Source organism: Aulonocara sp. 'chitande type north' Nkhata Bay, linkage group LG14 (genome assembly GCF_057382095.1).
Source record: "Aulonocara sp. 'chitande type north' Nkhata Bay isolate Kocher_YH1m ecotype deep benthic linkage group LG14, A_spYH_male_GT1.1, whole genome shotgun sequence".
NCBI lineage: Eukaryota > Metazoa > Chordata > Actinopteri > Cichliformes > Cichlidae > Aulonocara > Aulonocara sp. 'chitande type north' Nkhata Bay.
The window spans coordinates 6,372,335-6,389,076 of NC_141357.1; the positions used below are offsets into that span (position 1 = coordinate 6,372,335).

The 16,742-nt window shown below is 38.3% G+C and overlaps 1 protein-coding gene across 3 annotated transcripts in view; it reads left to right on the forward strand.

The window, feature by feature from the left end:
- The window catches only part of LOC147313951 (large neutral amino acids transporter small subunit 4-like), a 35,086-nt gene that overhangs the window by 4,832 nt on the left and 13,512 nt on the right, over window positions 1–16,742 (forward strand). For all 3 annotated transcript variants that reach the window (XM_086260721.1, XM_086260724.1, XM_086260722.1), the window contains exons 3-5: window positions 1,910–2,129; window positions 2,220–2,275; window positions 2,433–2,509. In XM_086260721.1, coding sequence (XP_086116847.1) covers window positions 1,910–2,129; window positions 2,220–2,275; window positions 2,433–2,509 — 353 coding nt within the window. The remainder of the gene's footprint in view (window positions 1–1,909; window positions 2,130–2,219; window positions 2,276–2,432; window positions 2,510–16,742) is intronic.

A 16,742-nucleotide genomic window follows, 5' to 3' on the forward strand; every position in this document is an offset into this window, starting at 1 on the left:
CTCTTGTCTAGTAGATGTGAAATACCTGCCTGGGAGGCAGAGCACATAATCTATAATTGACAATAATATTAGATGAAAAAAAAATAATTTTCGGATGTGGTGCCCATATGAAAGACTATTGACTGTTGTGATCACCTTACTTTACTAACCAGATGTGTTTCTTGCTACCAGGCAAGGCCAGCAACAAACGTTAAACTGCAGCAGTGGCAATGTGCAAAGTCATCTGACTTCCCCACCTGACTTCACCCTGTCGGGTTGTTAGCATAGCTAGCAGGCTGAACGTTCATAGACAACTGGATCTTGTGCATTGTTATCAAAATAAAAATGATCTCTTTCATTTTATAGGACTGTTGTTGTTGGTTATAACATAATCAGAATCAGGTAAACTTTATTAATCCCAGAGGGAAATTGAGTTGTCACAGCAGCAAATATACAGCAAACATCAAGAAGATTACTTCGGGGGGTGCCTCTTGTGAATCTTTGCCCAGGGTCTCAACAAATTTAAGAACCGCCACTGTTATTAACACTATAGGTGCCATTTAAAATGTATTCAATGTAATATCTTGGAGTTATTCGTGGTTCCCAGTGGATGAATCAGTGTGGCTTTTAATTTCACATATGTGTACTGGCTCTTTTTTTAAAGAAAAATTTTAAGATTTTGAGATTGGAAGCTTAATCCCAAACTGTAGAAACAGCAACCAAGGAAATGCACTGTTGAGTTTATCCATTTACTCTAAATCAGTATGATGATGATGCACCCTACCTTGTGGGAAGATCCTACTGTGTGTTTCATTAATTCAATCTATATTGAGGATGCGTTTGAATAAAATATATCACAATAGAGGTGGAAGACATTTAGTAACATCCCACAGATCATTCCATGTTTGTGCCCTCGTGCATAATCGAGCTCTTCTGCATGTGTTTAGCTAAAAGCAGCCTCTGGAGCTCAAGTGTCCTTGTGTTCCTCAGTGAATGAATGCACCAGCATTAGAATGACCCTGCAGTCATCAGATATTCACTAAGCCACGTTACCTTTCACCTCCTCTCATCACAGGGTGCATGCCAGTTTTTTCTGCACCACTCTGCCTTAAATATGAAATAACAGCTTTCTGTTGGTCTCGAACCAATGCCTAAGGGGTTTGAGACCAACAACAACAACAACACATCCGTCCTCCCATCCTCACTTTTCCTTTGAGTAGAGCTCAGTGACACACTCTTGTAACGGGAAACAGATTTCCAGTTCTGTTTACACTGAGTGTGCAGAGGCTTCAGCTGCTGTTGCAAACTTGCCCGCAGGACTCAAATAAAGAAAACACTCAGATGACTTTCTTTAAAGCTCCCTCCTCCACATATGAAGTATGTGGTAAATGCTGATTTGACTTGTATTGTTTTCCTTGCCTAATCAAAGACGAGTTGCTTTCCTCAATCAGTGCTCCTCTGTGTCCTCTGTCTATCTGTCTGACAACAGCAGAGTTTACCCAACAGCAGCGGTCTTATCGAGCACAAGGACAAAAATAGACTCCACATGAACTCAGTGGACTGTGTTTACCAGTAATTCACCAGAGGAGGCAGACTGATTAAAACTGTTACAGAGTTGCCCTGCACCATGCAGGGGGTTCAGTTTGGGTCTATTTCTGGTACTTGTTTACCCTGTATTGGGTTGTTTACTTGACCTTTGAAAGAGTTTCCTGGCTTTTTTGATCAGAAGCTCAGCTCTGAGAGGGGAGGGGTGGCTGTAAAAGCTCAGTATTCCAAGAACAATATCAGAAATAAGCTCTGAAAAAGCAAGCAAGTGTTCATTTCAGATCTCACCTCTAGAAATGTCTAGAAAACTGTGTCATTATGTTGCAAAATGGAAATACTGGGGAAAAAAGTACATAAAATTCTGTCTGCTCTTATTTCCAACCAGAAAACAGCTCCAGCTTCAACTTCTCCAACACATCCACCCCTGCAGCCAAAGGTGCAGACGAAGAGTACTTGGAAATGAACAGCTGGCCCATCTGCAAAGACCAGGATGAGATGCTGAACCTGGCCTTTACTGTGGGTTCCTTCTTGCTGTCAGCCATAACTCTGCCCCTGGGTATTATCATGGACAAATACGGGCCGCGGAAGCTGCGACTGTTGGGGAGGTGAGCCCGTGAATCCTGCTGTCTGTTGGATAGTGATGGTTCTTTTCTTGTCCAACCTATTTTTCATAGCCAACTGCTTTGTCTTTCCAGTGCCTGCTTTGCCTTCTCCTGTCTTCTCATCGCCTATGGTGCCAGAGACCCCAACAGTACGTACCTCTACCTGTGTCACATACATCTCATTACATTATCACGGCTCATATGATGTATTAATGCTAATTAATCAGATACAGTATGTGAGATTCGTCATGTGTTGGCCTAGTAAGTCAGTCTAGTAACATCTGCGTGTGTTGCTTTCTCCGGTAGATCTGTCCATCCTGATCTTCTTCGCATTGGCATTGAATGGGTTTGGAGGCATGTGCATGACCTTCACTTCACTGACGGTAAGAGATACTTTATGAAGCTCACATATTGGGACATACTTAGCTTTGGTCTGAAGCGCTGCTTCATTCCTACTTCTCCACAAGTCTTGTTTTTTACTGGGCGGTGACTGTCATGAATGGGACAGAAAACTGCATGTATATAATCAGCAATCAAACAACAACAACAACAACAAAAAATAACTAGAAAAATTTGCATTTCCTGCGAAAATGCAGTGTGGATGCTTAAAGCTGAAGCTGTATGCAAAAAGTAGCTGAAAAAGCTGAAAAGTTGCAGAAATTGTAAAAACTTTGCAGAAGCAAAGGAACATTGCTAAAATGTAATAATTTAGCAGAACTGCAATATCTTAGAGGAAACATAATACTTGGCAGAAATACAATAGCATAGCAGAACTTAGCAGAAATATTGTAACTTACCAGAAACATGATAACTTCTCAAAAATACAAGAATTTAGGAGAAATAGTATAAGATAACAGAAAGAATATATTTAGCCAAAAATACTTAAACATTACAGAAACACTATGATTTAGAAAAATAGTACAACATAGCAGAAATATTGTGATTTACCAGAGACACTGTGATGACCTATGAATATTGTAATTTTAAATTAAGACTATGTTTTAGCACAAATATTATAATTTGGCAGAAATACAATTATATAGCAGAAATGCTATATTTAGAAAGAAAAATATAATATAGTAGAAATACAATGATTTAGCAGAAATACTACAATATAGCATAATAACAATGATTTAGAACAAATACTATGATTGAGCAGAATAGCAATAACTGAAGTAGAAATATTGGAAAAGTTAAATGACAAGATGAAAAAAAAAACAGAATATGGTTAAGTTCCCTCAAAACTAATTGTTGTTCACATGTGGAAAAAAACGAAATAAAAATAAATTAAAAAACAAGAAGGAACAGCCAACAATTACACATAAAATCAAATATGTATACACAAATGCACAGAGAGAGAGACACACAGAGGGTCTATGCCAGTCAACCAGTCTAAATATATTATATGTTTTTCCAACAATGAGATGCTGCCCTAAAGTTGGTCTCTCTCTCTCTCTCTCTCTCTGTCACACACACACACACACACACACACACACACACACACACACACACACAGGGAGAGAAAAGTGAGTTTGTAGGTCAGCCTGGGAGCTGCTGAATTTGAATCCACCAATCAGAGAGCCTGTGCACTCTTTCCCTCCAAAACAGGTGCATCCTTTTTACACACGCAGCACAGAGAGACACAGGATCATTGCAGTCTATTTCTCATAATGACGACTCCCCTCAAACAAATGACCATAATTTCCTAACCGTAGGAGCTAGAACGGTCATTCTTACACCGTTTTGTTCAGAAGAGATGGGGGAATCTTCCAGTGTTTACAATTTATCATTAAAATATGAATTTTTAGAGATATATGACACCGATGACTTGTTGACTTAGAAGCCACGAATTCCCCAATATGCAAATTTGAATACCTGGAGCCCACATACATGATTGGCTGGCTGGGAAGCTGTGCAGGCCCTGATTTGTGGATTTGAATTCCTCAGCCCTCAGATATGATTGGCTGGCTTAGAAGCCATGAAGTCCCCAATATGCAAATTTGAATGCCTCAGGACACATATATGATTGGCTGGGAAACCGTGCAGGACCTGATTTGAAAATTTGAATGTCTAAGTCCTCACAGAGGATTGGCTGCCTGGGGACCAGGCAGAAATATATAGAAATACTATGATTAAGCATAAATACTACATTTAGTAGAAATACTATGTTTTAGCACAAATACTATAAAAAGCAGAAATACTATAATTTAGCACAAATACTATTTTAAGCACAAATCCTATAAAAAGCAGAAATACTATATTAAGCACAAATTCTATAAAAAGCAGAAATACTATATTAAGCACAAATCCTATAAAAAGCAGAAATACTATATTAAGCACAAATCCTATTAAAAGCAGAAATACTATATTAAGCACAAATCTTATAAAATAGCAGAAACAGTATGATTTAGCACAATAGTAATAAGTTAAACAGAAAAATTGGAAAAGCAAAATGGACAGCTGAAAAAATGCTGAACATGCTGAGGGTCCCTCAAATATACTTGTTAAATGAAAAAAATCAGCAAAAAAATGCACAGGGAGAGAGAAGTAAGTTTCTAGGTCAGCCTGGGAGCTGCTGAATTTGAATCCACCAATCAGAGAGCCTGTGTACTTTTTCCCGCCAAAACATGTGCCTCTTTTTACACACGCAGCACAGAGAGGCACAGGATTATTGCAGCCTATTTCTCATAGTGAGGACTCCCCTCAAACAAATGACCATAATTTCCAAACAGTAGGGGCTAGAGCGGTCATTCTTACACCGTTTTGTTCAGAAGAGATGGGGGAATCTTCCAGTGTTTACAATTTATCATTAAAATATGAATTATTAAAGATATTTGACTTGTAATGCACCATAACTGAGTAGAGCGAAGCAAAAACTGCCTTGACTTGCCCTCAAACAACGCTTTGTGACTTGAAATCTATTTGGAGTATCGATATCATTCTTTCACCGTAAGAGACAGCAGGCTTTGGTGAACAATCATGGAAATTTTCAGGTCTCTGTGGAAATCCAACAAAAAGTTATGACGAGAGAAAAAAGTGGTTCATTTCCACAGTTTGAAATCTGAAGAAATCTGAGCGAAGGACGAATTTCCTACCCTCAAACAAGTCCAACTCATTTCAGAACGGTAATAGGTGAGAAAGAAATTCTTGAATTGTGAGCGTCAGGGGTGTCTGAAGATATTCGGGGACAAGCCTCATGTCTTAACTTTGCTTCGTTAAGGAGATATGACGATTCGAATATGCCTCTCATTACAGAAATCCAGCGGTGATTTTGAACAAGCTCTCCATTCACTTTATATGGAGAGTTTTCTGACCTTGTGTTAGTCTGAGGAGATTTGCAAAAATTCTATAAATCCCACAACAATGATGGTGACATTTTCTGAAAGCCAGCAAAAATACCTACGTTTTGATGTATAATTTGTGGAAGTTGAGTGAAAATTGAGCAAGTAGCAAACAGTTGTTCGGACATGAAGAGAAGACTGCAAAACCTTCAGTGACACACTGGAAGCCAAGAGCATAGCAACCATAACAACGCATGTATTTTGTGAAAAATCACAATTTTGCAACTCAAAACTTTAAGAGGCATAAAAGTAAAACAGTAGAAGATTTGAAAAAGCTGAATCATACCTGAATAGCCCAATAATTTGTGAACATTTTAAAATTTGAATGGTTGTTCTAGGTGAAAATATGAGGAAGTAGTTAAGTTTCAAAAACAAGCAAATTTTAGCAGAATTGCTGAAGTTTCCCATTCATTTCAATGGGACAAATTAAAGGAAAAAAGTGGAATATTTTAAAAAGTTTAATAGTTAAAAATACCAAAAGATATAGCAGGAAAGAGCAAAAATAGCTGAATAGTTTAAAATTTGAACGGTGAAAATAGCACAAAAATTGTGGAAGTAGTTAAACGGCGAAAAGTGTACGGAAGTCCTAAGAATAATAATAATAATAACTAGAAAAATTTGCATTTCCTGCGAAAATGCAGTGTGGATGCTTTAAAGCTGAAGCTGTATGCAAAAAGTAGCTGAAAAAGCTGAAAAGTTGCAGAAATTGTAAAAACTTTGCAGAAATGGAATAACTTAGCAGAACTGCAATATCTTAGAGGAAACATAATACTTGGCAGAGATACAATAGCATAGCAGAATTTAGCAGAAATATTGTAACTTACCAGAAACATGATAACTTCTCAAAAATACAAGAATTTAGGAGAAATAGTATAAGATAACAGAAAGAATATATTTAGCCAAAAATACTTAAACATTACAGAAACACTATGATTTAGAAAAATAGTACAACAGAGCAGAAATATTGTGATTTACCAGAGACACTGTGATGAACTATGAATATTGTAATTTTAAATTGAGACTATGTTTTAGCACAAATATTATAATTTGGCAGAAATACTATAATTTAGCAGAAATACTATATTAAGCACAAATCCTATAAAAAGCAGAAATGGTATGATTAAGCATAAATACTACATTTAGTAGAAATACTTTGTTTTAGCACAAATCCCATAAAAAGCAGAAATACTGTACTATGATTTAGTAGAAAAACTATAATTAATCAGAAATACTAAATTTAGCAGAAATACTATATTAAGCACAAATACTATGAAAAGCAGAAATAGTATGATTAAGCATAAATACTACATTTAGCAGAAATACTATATTAAGCACAAATCCTATAAAAGCAGAAATAGTATATTAAGCACAAATCTTATAAAATAGCAGAAATAGTATGATTTAGCACAATAGTAATAAGTTAAACAGAAAAATTGGAAAAGCAAAATGGACAGCTGAAAAAATGCTGAACATGCTGAGGGTCCCTCAAATATACTTGTTAAATGACAAAAATCTGCAAAAAAAATTATTACAGCCACACAATCACAAATATGTACACATGAGGAAACACACATGCACAGAGAGACCCACACACAAGATCCAATTCAGTCAACCAGTCTAAATATATTGAATTTAAATCTTAGAATGAGATCATCCCATTAAAAGTCTCTCTCTCTCTCTCTCTCTCTCTCTCTCTCTCTCTCTCTGTCACACACACACACACACACACACAACGGTCATTCTTACACCGTTTTGTTCAGAAGAGATGGGGGAATCTTCAAGTGTTGACAATTTAATATTAAAATATGAATTTTTAGAGATATATGACATGGATGACTTGTTGACTTAGAAGCCACGAATTCCCCAATATGCAAATTTGAATGCCTCAGGACACTTATTTGATTGGCTGGGAAACTGTGCAGGCCCTGATTTGAAAATTTGAATGTCTCAGTCCTCACAGAGGATTGGCTGCCTGGGGACCTGGCAGAAATATATAGAAATACTATTATTAAGCATAAATACTACATTTAGTAGAAATACTATGTTTTAGCACAAATATTATAAAAAGAAGAAAAACTATAATTTAGCAGAAATACTATATTAAGCACAAATCCTATAAAAAGCAGAAATACTATAATTTAGAACAAATAGTATAAAAAGCAGAAATACTATAATTTAGCAGAAATACTATGTTAGGCACAAATCCTATAAAAAGCAGAAATACTATAATTTAGCAGAAATACTATGTTAGGCACAAATCCTATAAAAAGCAGAAATACTATAATTTAGCAGAAATACTATGTTAGGCACAAATCCTATAAAAAGCAGAAATACTATAATTTAGCAGAAATACTATATTAGGCATAAATCCTATGAAAAGCAGAAATAGTATGATTTAGCAGAAATACTGTATTTAGCACAAGTACCGAAAAGTACCAGAAATACTATGATTTAGCAGAATAGTAATAACTTATTGAAACACAAATGCACAGAGGGACACACAAACACAGGCTCTAATCCAGTCAACCAGTCTAACTATGTTCAATTTAAATCCTACAATGACATGCTGTCAAATAAGGGCAGGGTCCTCTCTCTCCCACTAAACACACACACACACACACACACACACACACACACACACACACACACACACACACACACAGGGAGAGAGAAGTAAGTTTCTAGGTCAGCCTGGGAGCTGCTGAATTTGAATCCACCAATCAGAGAGGCTGTTTACGTTTTCCCGCCAAAACAGGTGCATCTTTTTACACACGCAGCACAGAGACATAGACCTGCTTCTTTCAGTTTATTTCACATAGTGAGGATTCCCCTCAAACAAATGACCATAATTTCCTAACCATAGGGGCTAGAGCGGTCATTCTTACACCGTTTTGTTCAGAAGAGATGGGGGAATCTTCAAGTGTTGACAATTTATCATTAAAATATGAATTTTTAGAGATATATGACATGGATGACTTGTTGACTTAGAAGCCACGAATTCCCCAATATGCAAATTTGAATACCTGGAGCCCACATACATGATTGGCTGGCTGGGAAGCTGTGCAGGCCCTGATTTGTGGATTTGAATTCCTCAGCCCTCAGATATGATTGGCTGGCTTAGAAGCCATGAAGGCCCCAATATGCAAATTTGAATGCCTCAGGACACATATATGATTGGCTGGGAAGCCGTGCAGGCCCTGATTTGAAAATTTGAATTTCTCAGTCCTCACAGAGGATTGGCTGCCTGGGGACCTGGCAGAAATATATAGAAATACTATGATTAAGCATAAATACTACATTTAGTAGAAATACTATGTTTTAGCACAAATACTATAAAAAGCAGAAATACTATAATTTAGCAGAAATACTATATTAAGCACAAATCCTATAAAAAGCAGAAATAGGATGATTAAGCATAAACACTACATTTAGTAGAAATACTATGTTTGAGCAAAAATCCTATAAAAAGCAGAAATACTATATTAGGCACAAATCCCATAAAAAGCAGAAATAGTATGATTAAGCATAAATACTACATTTAGTAGAAATACTATGTTCTAGCACAAATAGTATAAAAAGCAGAAATATTGTAATTTAGCAGAAATACTATATTAGGCACAAATCTTATAAAATAGCAGAAATAGTATTATTTAGCACAATAGTAATAAGTTAAACAGAAAAATTGGAAAAGCAAAATGGACAGCTGAAAAAATGCTGACCATGCTGAGGGTCCCTCAAATATACTTGTTAAATGAAAAAATCAGCAAAAAAATGCACAGGGAGAGAGAAGTAAGTTTCTAGGTCAGCCTGGGAGCTGCTGAATTTGAATCCACCAATCAGAGAGCCTGTGTACTTTTTCCCGCCAAAACATGTGCCTCTTTTTACACACGCAGCACAGAGAGGCACAGGATTATTGCAGCCTATTTCTCATAGTGAGGACTCCCCTCAAACAAATGACCATAATTTCCAAACCGTAGGGGCTAGAGCGGTCATTCTTACACCGTTTTGTTCAGAAGAGATGGGGGAATCTTCCAGTGTTTACAATTTATCATTAAAATATGAATTATTAAAGATATTTGACTTGTAATGCACCATAACTGAGTAGAGCGAAGCAAAAACTGCCTTGACTTGCCCTCAAACAACGCTTTCTAACTCGAAATCTATTTGGAGTATCGATATCATTCTTTCACCGTAAGAGACAGCAGGCTTTGGTGAACAATCATGGAAATTTTCAGGTCTCTGTGGAAATCCAACAAAAAGTTATGACGAGAGAAAAAAGTGGTTCATTTCCACAGTTTGAAATCTGAAGAAATCTGAGCGAAGGACGAATTTCCTACCCTCAAACAAGTCCAACTCATTTCAGAACGGTAATAGGTGAGAAAGAAATTCTTGAATTGTGAGCGTCAGGGGTGTCTGAAGATATTCGGGGACAAGCCTCATGTCTTAACTTTGCTTCGTTAAGGAGATATGACGATTCGAATATGCCTCTCATTACAGAAATCCAGCGGTGATTTTGAACAAGCTCTCCATTCACTTTATATGGAGAGTTTTCTGACCTTGTGTTAGTCTGAGGAGATTTGCAAAAATTCTATAAATCCCACAACAATGATGGTGACATTTTCTGAAAGCCAGCAAAAATACCTACGTTTTGATGTATAATTTGTGGAAGTTGAGTGAAAATTGAGCAAGTAGCAGGAAGTTGTTCGGACATGAAGTGAAAATTGCAAAACCTTCAGTGGCACACTGGAAGCCAAGAGCATAGCAACCATAACAACACATGTATTTTGTGAAAAATCACAATTTTGCAACTCAAAACTTTAAGAGGCATAAAAGTAAAACAGTAAAAGATTTGAAAAAGCTGAATCATACCTGAATAGCCCAATAATTTGTGAACATTTTAAAGTTTGAATGGTTGTTCTAGGTGAAAATATGAGGAAGTAGTTAAGTTTCAAAAACAAGCAAATTTTAGCAGAATTGCTGAAGTTTCCCATTCATTTCAATGGGACAAATTAAAGGAAAAAAGTGGAATATTTTAAAAAGTATAATAGTTAAAAATAGCAAAAATCATAGCAGGAATTAGCAAAAATAGCTGAATAGTTTAAAATTTGAACGGTGAAAATCGGCTGAAAATTGTGGAAGTAGTTTAACGGCGAAAAGTGTACGGAAGCAACTAGAATAATAATAATAATAAAGAATAAAGAGAAACAGGAACTCAATAGTGTGGATGCTTAAAGCATCCACACAATAATAAAGAATAAAGAGAAACAGGAACTCAATAGTGTGGATGCTTAAGCATCCACACAACTACATTTGCCCCAAAATAAGCTTTTGAGAACCCTTTTTCCACTGGACCTTTAGCTTTCACTTCATTGCTGGGGAATTCTTCCTTGGTATGGTTTCAGCATTTGTTCACTGTTGAGTCTCTCTCTTATTTGACTTGGTAGTTGCCTGCTGAGGCTGTAATCTCTGCAGGCCACTGTGTGGTTATAATATATTCTGTGAATGAAATGTTATGACTTGAACAGTGCATAGAGTTTTAAACATGAAACCTTCGGTCACGTTATCAGGATATCCTTCATAACTCATCAAGGCACGCTGAAGAATCCCTTCACCCTGCAAAATGTCTCATAGCTCTACAAATAAAGTGTCGTGGAATACCTCAGTGCTTTTCATTTATTAGGACAACAACCTCATTTTTCAAGGAAAGGTAGTGCTGCCAGCTTCTCCGCAATCCGACACTAAAATCTCCACTTCGTTGGCAATTACATGTAGTTTGTTTCCTCTCTGAATGACAGCCTGTACTAAATATCAGTGAGCCACAACATTGTGATATCTGGAGAAATGAAAAGGTATTAAAAGGGGAGATGGAGGAAGAGAGTGAAGTGATGGCTTCAGACGTGCATACAAAGAAGTGAGGGGCAGAAAGATGGATGCATTCGACAGAGGAAACATTTAAAAAAGATGGCTGGAGGAAGAGCTGGAGAGAGACGGCTGACAACAGACTGCTTGGAGGAGAGGGATAAGAGGTAGTGTGCAGATAGGAGAAGGGTGGTGAGGGATGCAGTGACTGAGGATAGCCAGTGGTCAGGATGACCTCATCAGAGAAAGTGCTGCATCACAGGAGAGGACACGTGAGCAAGAGAGTTGTTACAAGGCAGAGAGCAGTGATCTATTATTCACTCCTGCTCTGGCTACGAGCCAAATAAAGACCTCTCCTCATTATTATTTCATCCACACGAGGACGTATGTGTGTGTGTATGTGTGCACGCACGTGTATCACTTTGTTGCTTCATGGTAGCTACAGTATTTCTCTTCCTGCCTGAACAGCCGAGGTGGACTCTCTCAGAAAGGGCTCAAACAGGAAGTAGCAACAGGAGGGTAGTGTGTGTATGTGTGTCTGCCTTCTCCACCCATGCTTTTCCATTTCCTTTCCAGGCTGTGTATTAGGACCCTGACAGATACATGCACTAGCTGTTCAGCTGGTTTTATCTTGCTGCACTCCTCCCTCCACACCCCCCACACACACACTAGTCTGAGCCTGGCTGTTTTCATCTTCTCCTGTTTCAGTTTTAGCTGCTCTCACACGACCGTCGAAACTCTGTGTGTGTGTGTGTGTGTGTGTGTGTGTGTGTGTGTGTGTGTGTGTGTGTTATTTTAGCTGAGTTACCGCTCCCTGCAGGTCCAGACAAACATTTCAGTTATACTGCCACTTCTGTGTGTGTGAGTGTGTCTGTGTCAGGGTGTTTGCAGAGCTTAAAAAGCACATAATCGATAGATTCAGAAGGTCGTAGAAGATTTTTAAAACTTCTAAATTTAACCTTTTTAAAATTTTTATTGGTCCATGTTGCTAAGAAGTATTGAAAAATAAAACCTAATCATAAAAAAGTGGAGCCCCTGTAATTTAACTTGGTCAAATGCTGGGGAAACTGAGAAAGAGGCAAATAAAAAGTGCTGCTGTGTGAATGCTTATCTGTTTCCATTCTCTTTTTCCTGAAGGTCTGTGTGAAGGGTTGTGAGAGGAAAACTATAACCTTATTTTTCAGGGCGTGGAAAGCTCTCAAGCTGCATTTGGACTATCATAGGTCACCGAAACTCCTCAGGTCACCGTGACCTGTGCCATTTTCCCACTGTGTGTCTGTGCATGTTCCCAAAATCATCCCCTTCCTCTACTGTTTTACGTTTCTTTTTAGTCTCTGTTCATTTGGCTTCTCCCCTTCTTACTCTTTGTCTTTGCCTCAATTCTACATTCTACCCAAACTCTTTGTCCCAAGCTGTCGATGAAAACAGGCAGTGAAGGATGAGCACAGGAGACAATAGAGAGGAAGGGAGCTGTGGTTAATAATGACTTTCTCTCTGCTTACAGTCTTGACTTGTAAGCAGTTTCATGTTACAAACCCCTCTACATACATATACATATACATACTGTAAAACCACACCCACAGGCACACGCCAAGCTCCGCCTCTTGTTTTTGTCTGGCTGGTGGGACATTTCGTATCCCACCCTGTTTGCTAAGTTTCAATCTGAAGCTCTGCTCAAAAATCAGCTTTTTGTCCAATGTCTTGAATGCACAGACTGTTTCTCTATCTGAAAACACATTTATTTACCAGCAAGCTCTCTGACTTGTGGTCATAGCTGCGAAATGTAAATGTTCTCTTCACTGAGTCACTTTCCAACTTTGAGATGTGGCTAAAGGAGAAACGGGGAGTGATTTCTTCTCAGTTGGACAATGTGTAAAGTGCGCACACAGCACTTCATTCCACCCGCTGAAGTGATGGGAGTTGTAACAAAAAGCAGTAAGATCAGGCTGGAGTGAGATGGAGGAAGCACAGTATACTATATAAATTGTTTACAGCACAAAACGTAGGGGAACAATGTTGGAGTGAAAAAGGTCAGGAGTTATTCAGTAATGTGAGATGGAAGCTGGCCAGACAGAGCAGCTATCGCTAATATCGAGTGTTACGTAGCGACATGAATGGTCTGATCGGGGTGGCTGAGGGGCTGGAATGACTGCAATGTTGGATCTTAATGTTAGCTCAGAGACATCCCCACCCTTCCAAAGTCATATTTCTGGTGGAAACATTGCTGGCTTTGTTGTTTGCTGGTTTCACCCCTAAATATGTTTAGAAAAAGAAATTGACTTCTAATAAGCGAGAGAGCGAGATGACGTCAGGTTGAATGAAGTATGCCTTTTGGTGTTTGTCATTTGGTGTTTGCTGTTCTTATGGTCCACTTGGCTGCTCTTTATGACTATCCTGTGTTTCAAGACAGGACCAGTCAGAGCTGGTTCTCAATGGTCAAGCAGCATCAGGGTGCTGAAGTTTCCACTTGCTGCAGCAAAACCCTCTTCCTCCTTTCATTTCTCTGTTCTTTCCTCTCAGAGGGCTGAATCGAATTTTCTCTTCTTTTTTTTCTGCACGAAAGACTCAGCATATTTTCCCACTCCTCACCCAGACGTCTTTGTCACGTCACACTGCCTTTTTCATTTCAGTTTTAAACACTCAGCGCAAACAGACACACACTCCTGGTGGCGTACAAACTATGCGCAAAAGTGTGCCGTGGCCAAAAAATTGCAATGACAGAATGTTTGCACGGTCCAGTGATAAGACAGTAGATGCAGACTGTAGTCTTACTCAGTTGCCTGAGTCAGTCTTGCCCGAAGCCCCTCTGATATATAATCAACAAACACGTAGAGTCTACTTATTATGTATAAGTGGGTCACAGCTCCTCTGTTTGCACTCACTACATTCAGCACTGTCACCAAATAACAATGAGTGAGCGCTGTCCAGGTTACAGCGCGCCTGTGCGTTTGTTTGAAGCAAACATTATTAAAAAAAAGTTTTACAGTATTGACTCACACAGGTATGCTAGCAAATCTGTACTGTTGTCATAAGGTAGAGCTAAATGCTAATGTTAATATTTGCTAATAAACAAGTAGAGTTAAAGTGTGTTTAAAATTTAACAGCTGAAGCACATCGAGTATTATGGTCGGGGGGTTTTTCGGGCAATTTTTCTAAAGATTTATGATGTTACATGCCTAACATAAAGTTATTTTGGGAATACTGTTTTTTCTATTTAAACCTTTTCCATTTGGGTGTGTTAATAAAAAAAATGGTTTTAAATCACTGATGATGGCAGATTGTTTATTTAAAATGTTAAACGTTATATTTTTCTACAGGACACAGACTGAAATGTATCCATCTAACTTGACTCTGTTTCATTACCTTTGCTTACATTATCCATTGCAAACTCCTTCAACTTTGCTCAGATCTGTTTGCTGGTCTTTTAAGTGCTGTACTAAATTGGAAAGCTCAGTAACATTGTTTGCACATTGGCTTTTGCAAATCAAATCAGGATGCCCCCCTGGTCATAAAACACTTCTTAGCCCATTCCGCCTGCCTTATCAGCAAAATAATGCAATGCTAACGTGGCCGCTGCATAGGTCCCCAACTTCCATGTGTAGTTTTTGCTATACTTCAGGATGTAAGGATAGACAAGAACACTTGCCAAAGGTAACTACTATACTAAAAAAACACAAGAATCAAGAACCAATTCCAGTTATCCAACTGATTTAAACCCTATGCTTCTAGCCCATGCAATTTCTTTCATCAGTGCTAGCCTGTGTTGTTGAAGTTGTGCGTGGCTTAACAGTGATGCTAAGCTGTTAGCGTGCCTTTAAATAATCCACCTGTTTGTATCAAGCCTCAGTGATAAAAGGGTTGTTCTGATGCAAAAAAAACAAACAACCTCTGTAGTCCTTGAGGCTAGCCAAAAAGGAGCATTTGTCAAAGAACCATTTCTTTTCACTCACATAAATCACACTGATGATATTGACAGCTTGCTGAAATGATAAGTGAAATGATAAGTTATATGGATACCCTTCAAACAAAAACCCAAACGCCCACTCTTTGCTTTCATATTTGTGTCTCTAGATATATTGGCGTTTTATAGTTGTCTTTATGTTTACGCCATTTATTAAGCACGTGCATTACCAAAAAAATAAATAAAACCGACACACCTGCTGAACCCAATAACCAGTCCCTGATCTCTTATCTCCAGGTCACTGCTCTGAAGATAAAATAGACCTTCAGTGGCTGTTCAAATACAGGGCCCATCATCTATGTGTGTACTTTGTGCAGGGATACACTGTGACCATAGAGCTAACAAAAGGGCTATTCAGGGACGAAGCAACAAGAGCGGTTAGTGATGGGTGTTATTACCTTCAGAGAGGTATAAGGTTGCTCTCAGTCTGTTCCTGCACCACTCACAACAGAAATGAACACAGCAAGTGTGATATTTGTGATGACGTGGAGATTAGAAAACTAATAGAAGTAGTAAGGGATTAGCAAAGCCTGTATTTAGTGAAGTAGAAAGGTGAGGACAGAGGGGAAATTTCCAGAGCAAACACTGGGAAGGTGTTGGATCAAGAACTACGTGATCACATACTGTACCTTGAAGGCCGAGAAACATAGGCAACACATTCCTCTGATGATTAGAAAAAGCACCAAAACAAGCGGCTGTTCTTTGAAGTCTTACAGGGACTGGGACTGAAAAACACACACAGATTTTTAGCTAGCTTAACAAACATCTGTTGAATGGATTGCCAAAAAGTGTTCGGCAGATATACTATACCCTATGGCTGACATTTAACAGTATGAATACAATTTTCAAGCCATTATCTATCATAATTAGGTTGTAAATATTATCTGTCAAGTTGGAATTGCAACTAAAACATTTTTATGAAAACTCTCATGTCATCTGACTTGGTGTTAAAAATTACTGCATGAAGAGTCAACTGCTTTTTTATCACTTTCATGATCAAGAGCTGGTTCATATATACAGACTTAATGAATCCCCTTTGAGAAAAATGTGTGTTTATACTGCGTCACAAATTTGTGATCACAGGAGCATACTTTTGTCTGTTGTTGAGAGGCCATTTACAGTTACAGTGTGTCTGTTAGCACGTGAGGCCACAGCTGATTCTTTGGTCAGTCTGCCTGACTTAAGTGTTATTGACTGCAGTTACGGAAACTCTGCTATCTCTTCCTCATCGAGCCCGACAGCTGCTTCTCCCATCGACGCACCCGCCCACACTTTGTCCTCACGCTGCTGAACCCATTAATCCCTACTTCTCCTTTCATGATTAGCAGACCAAACCAGTTTGTGACATGTTTTTGGAAAAGAGTGGTCTCAGCAGCTGACTCTGACTAAGAACTAGAGTCAGTCACAGAAACTCCCAGTGTGACGTAAGCTTGTTTTGCTCAGCAGTATCACAAG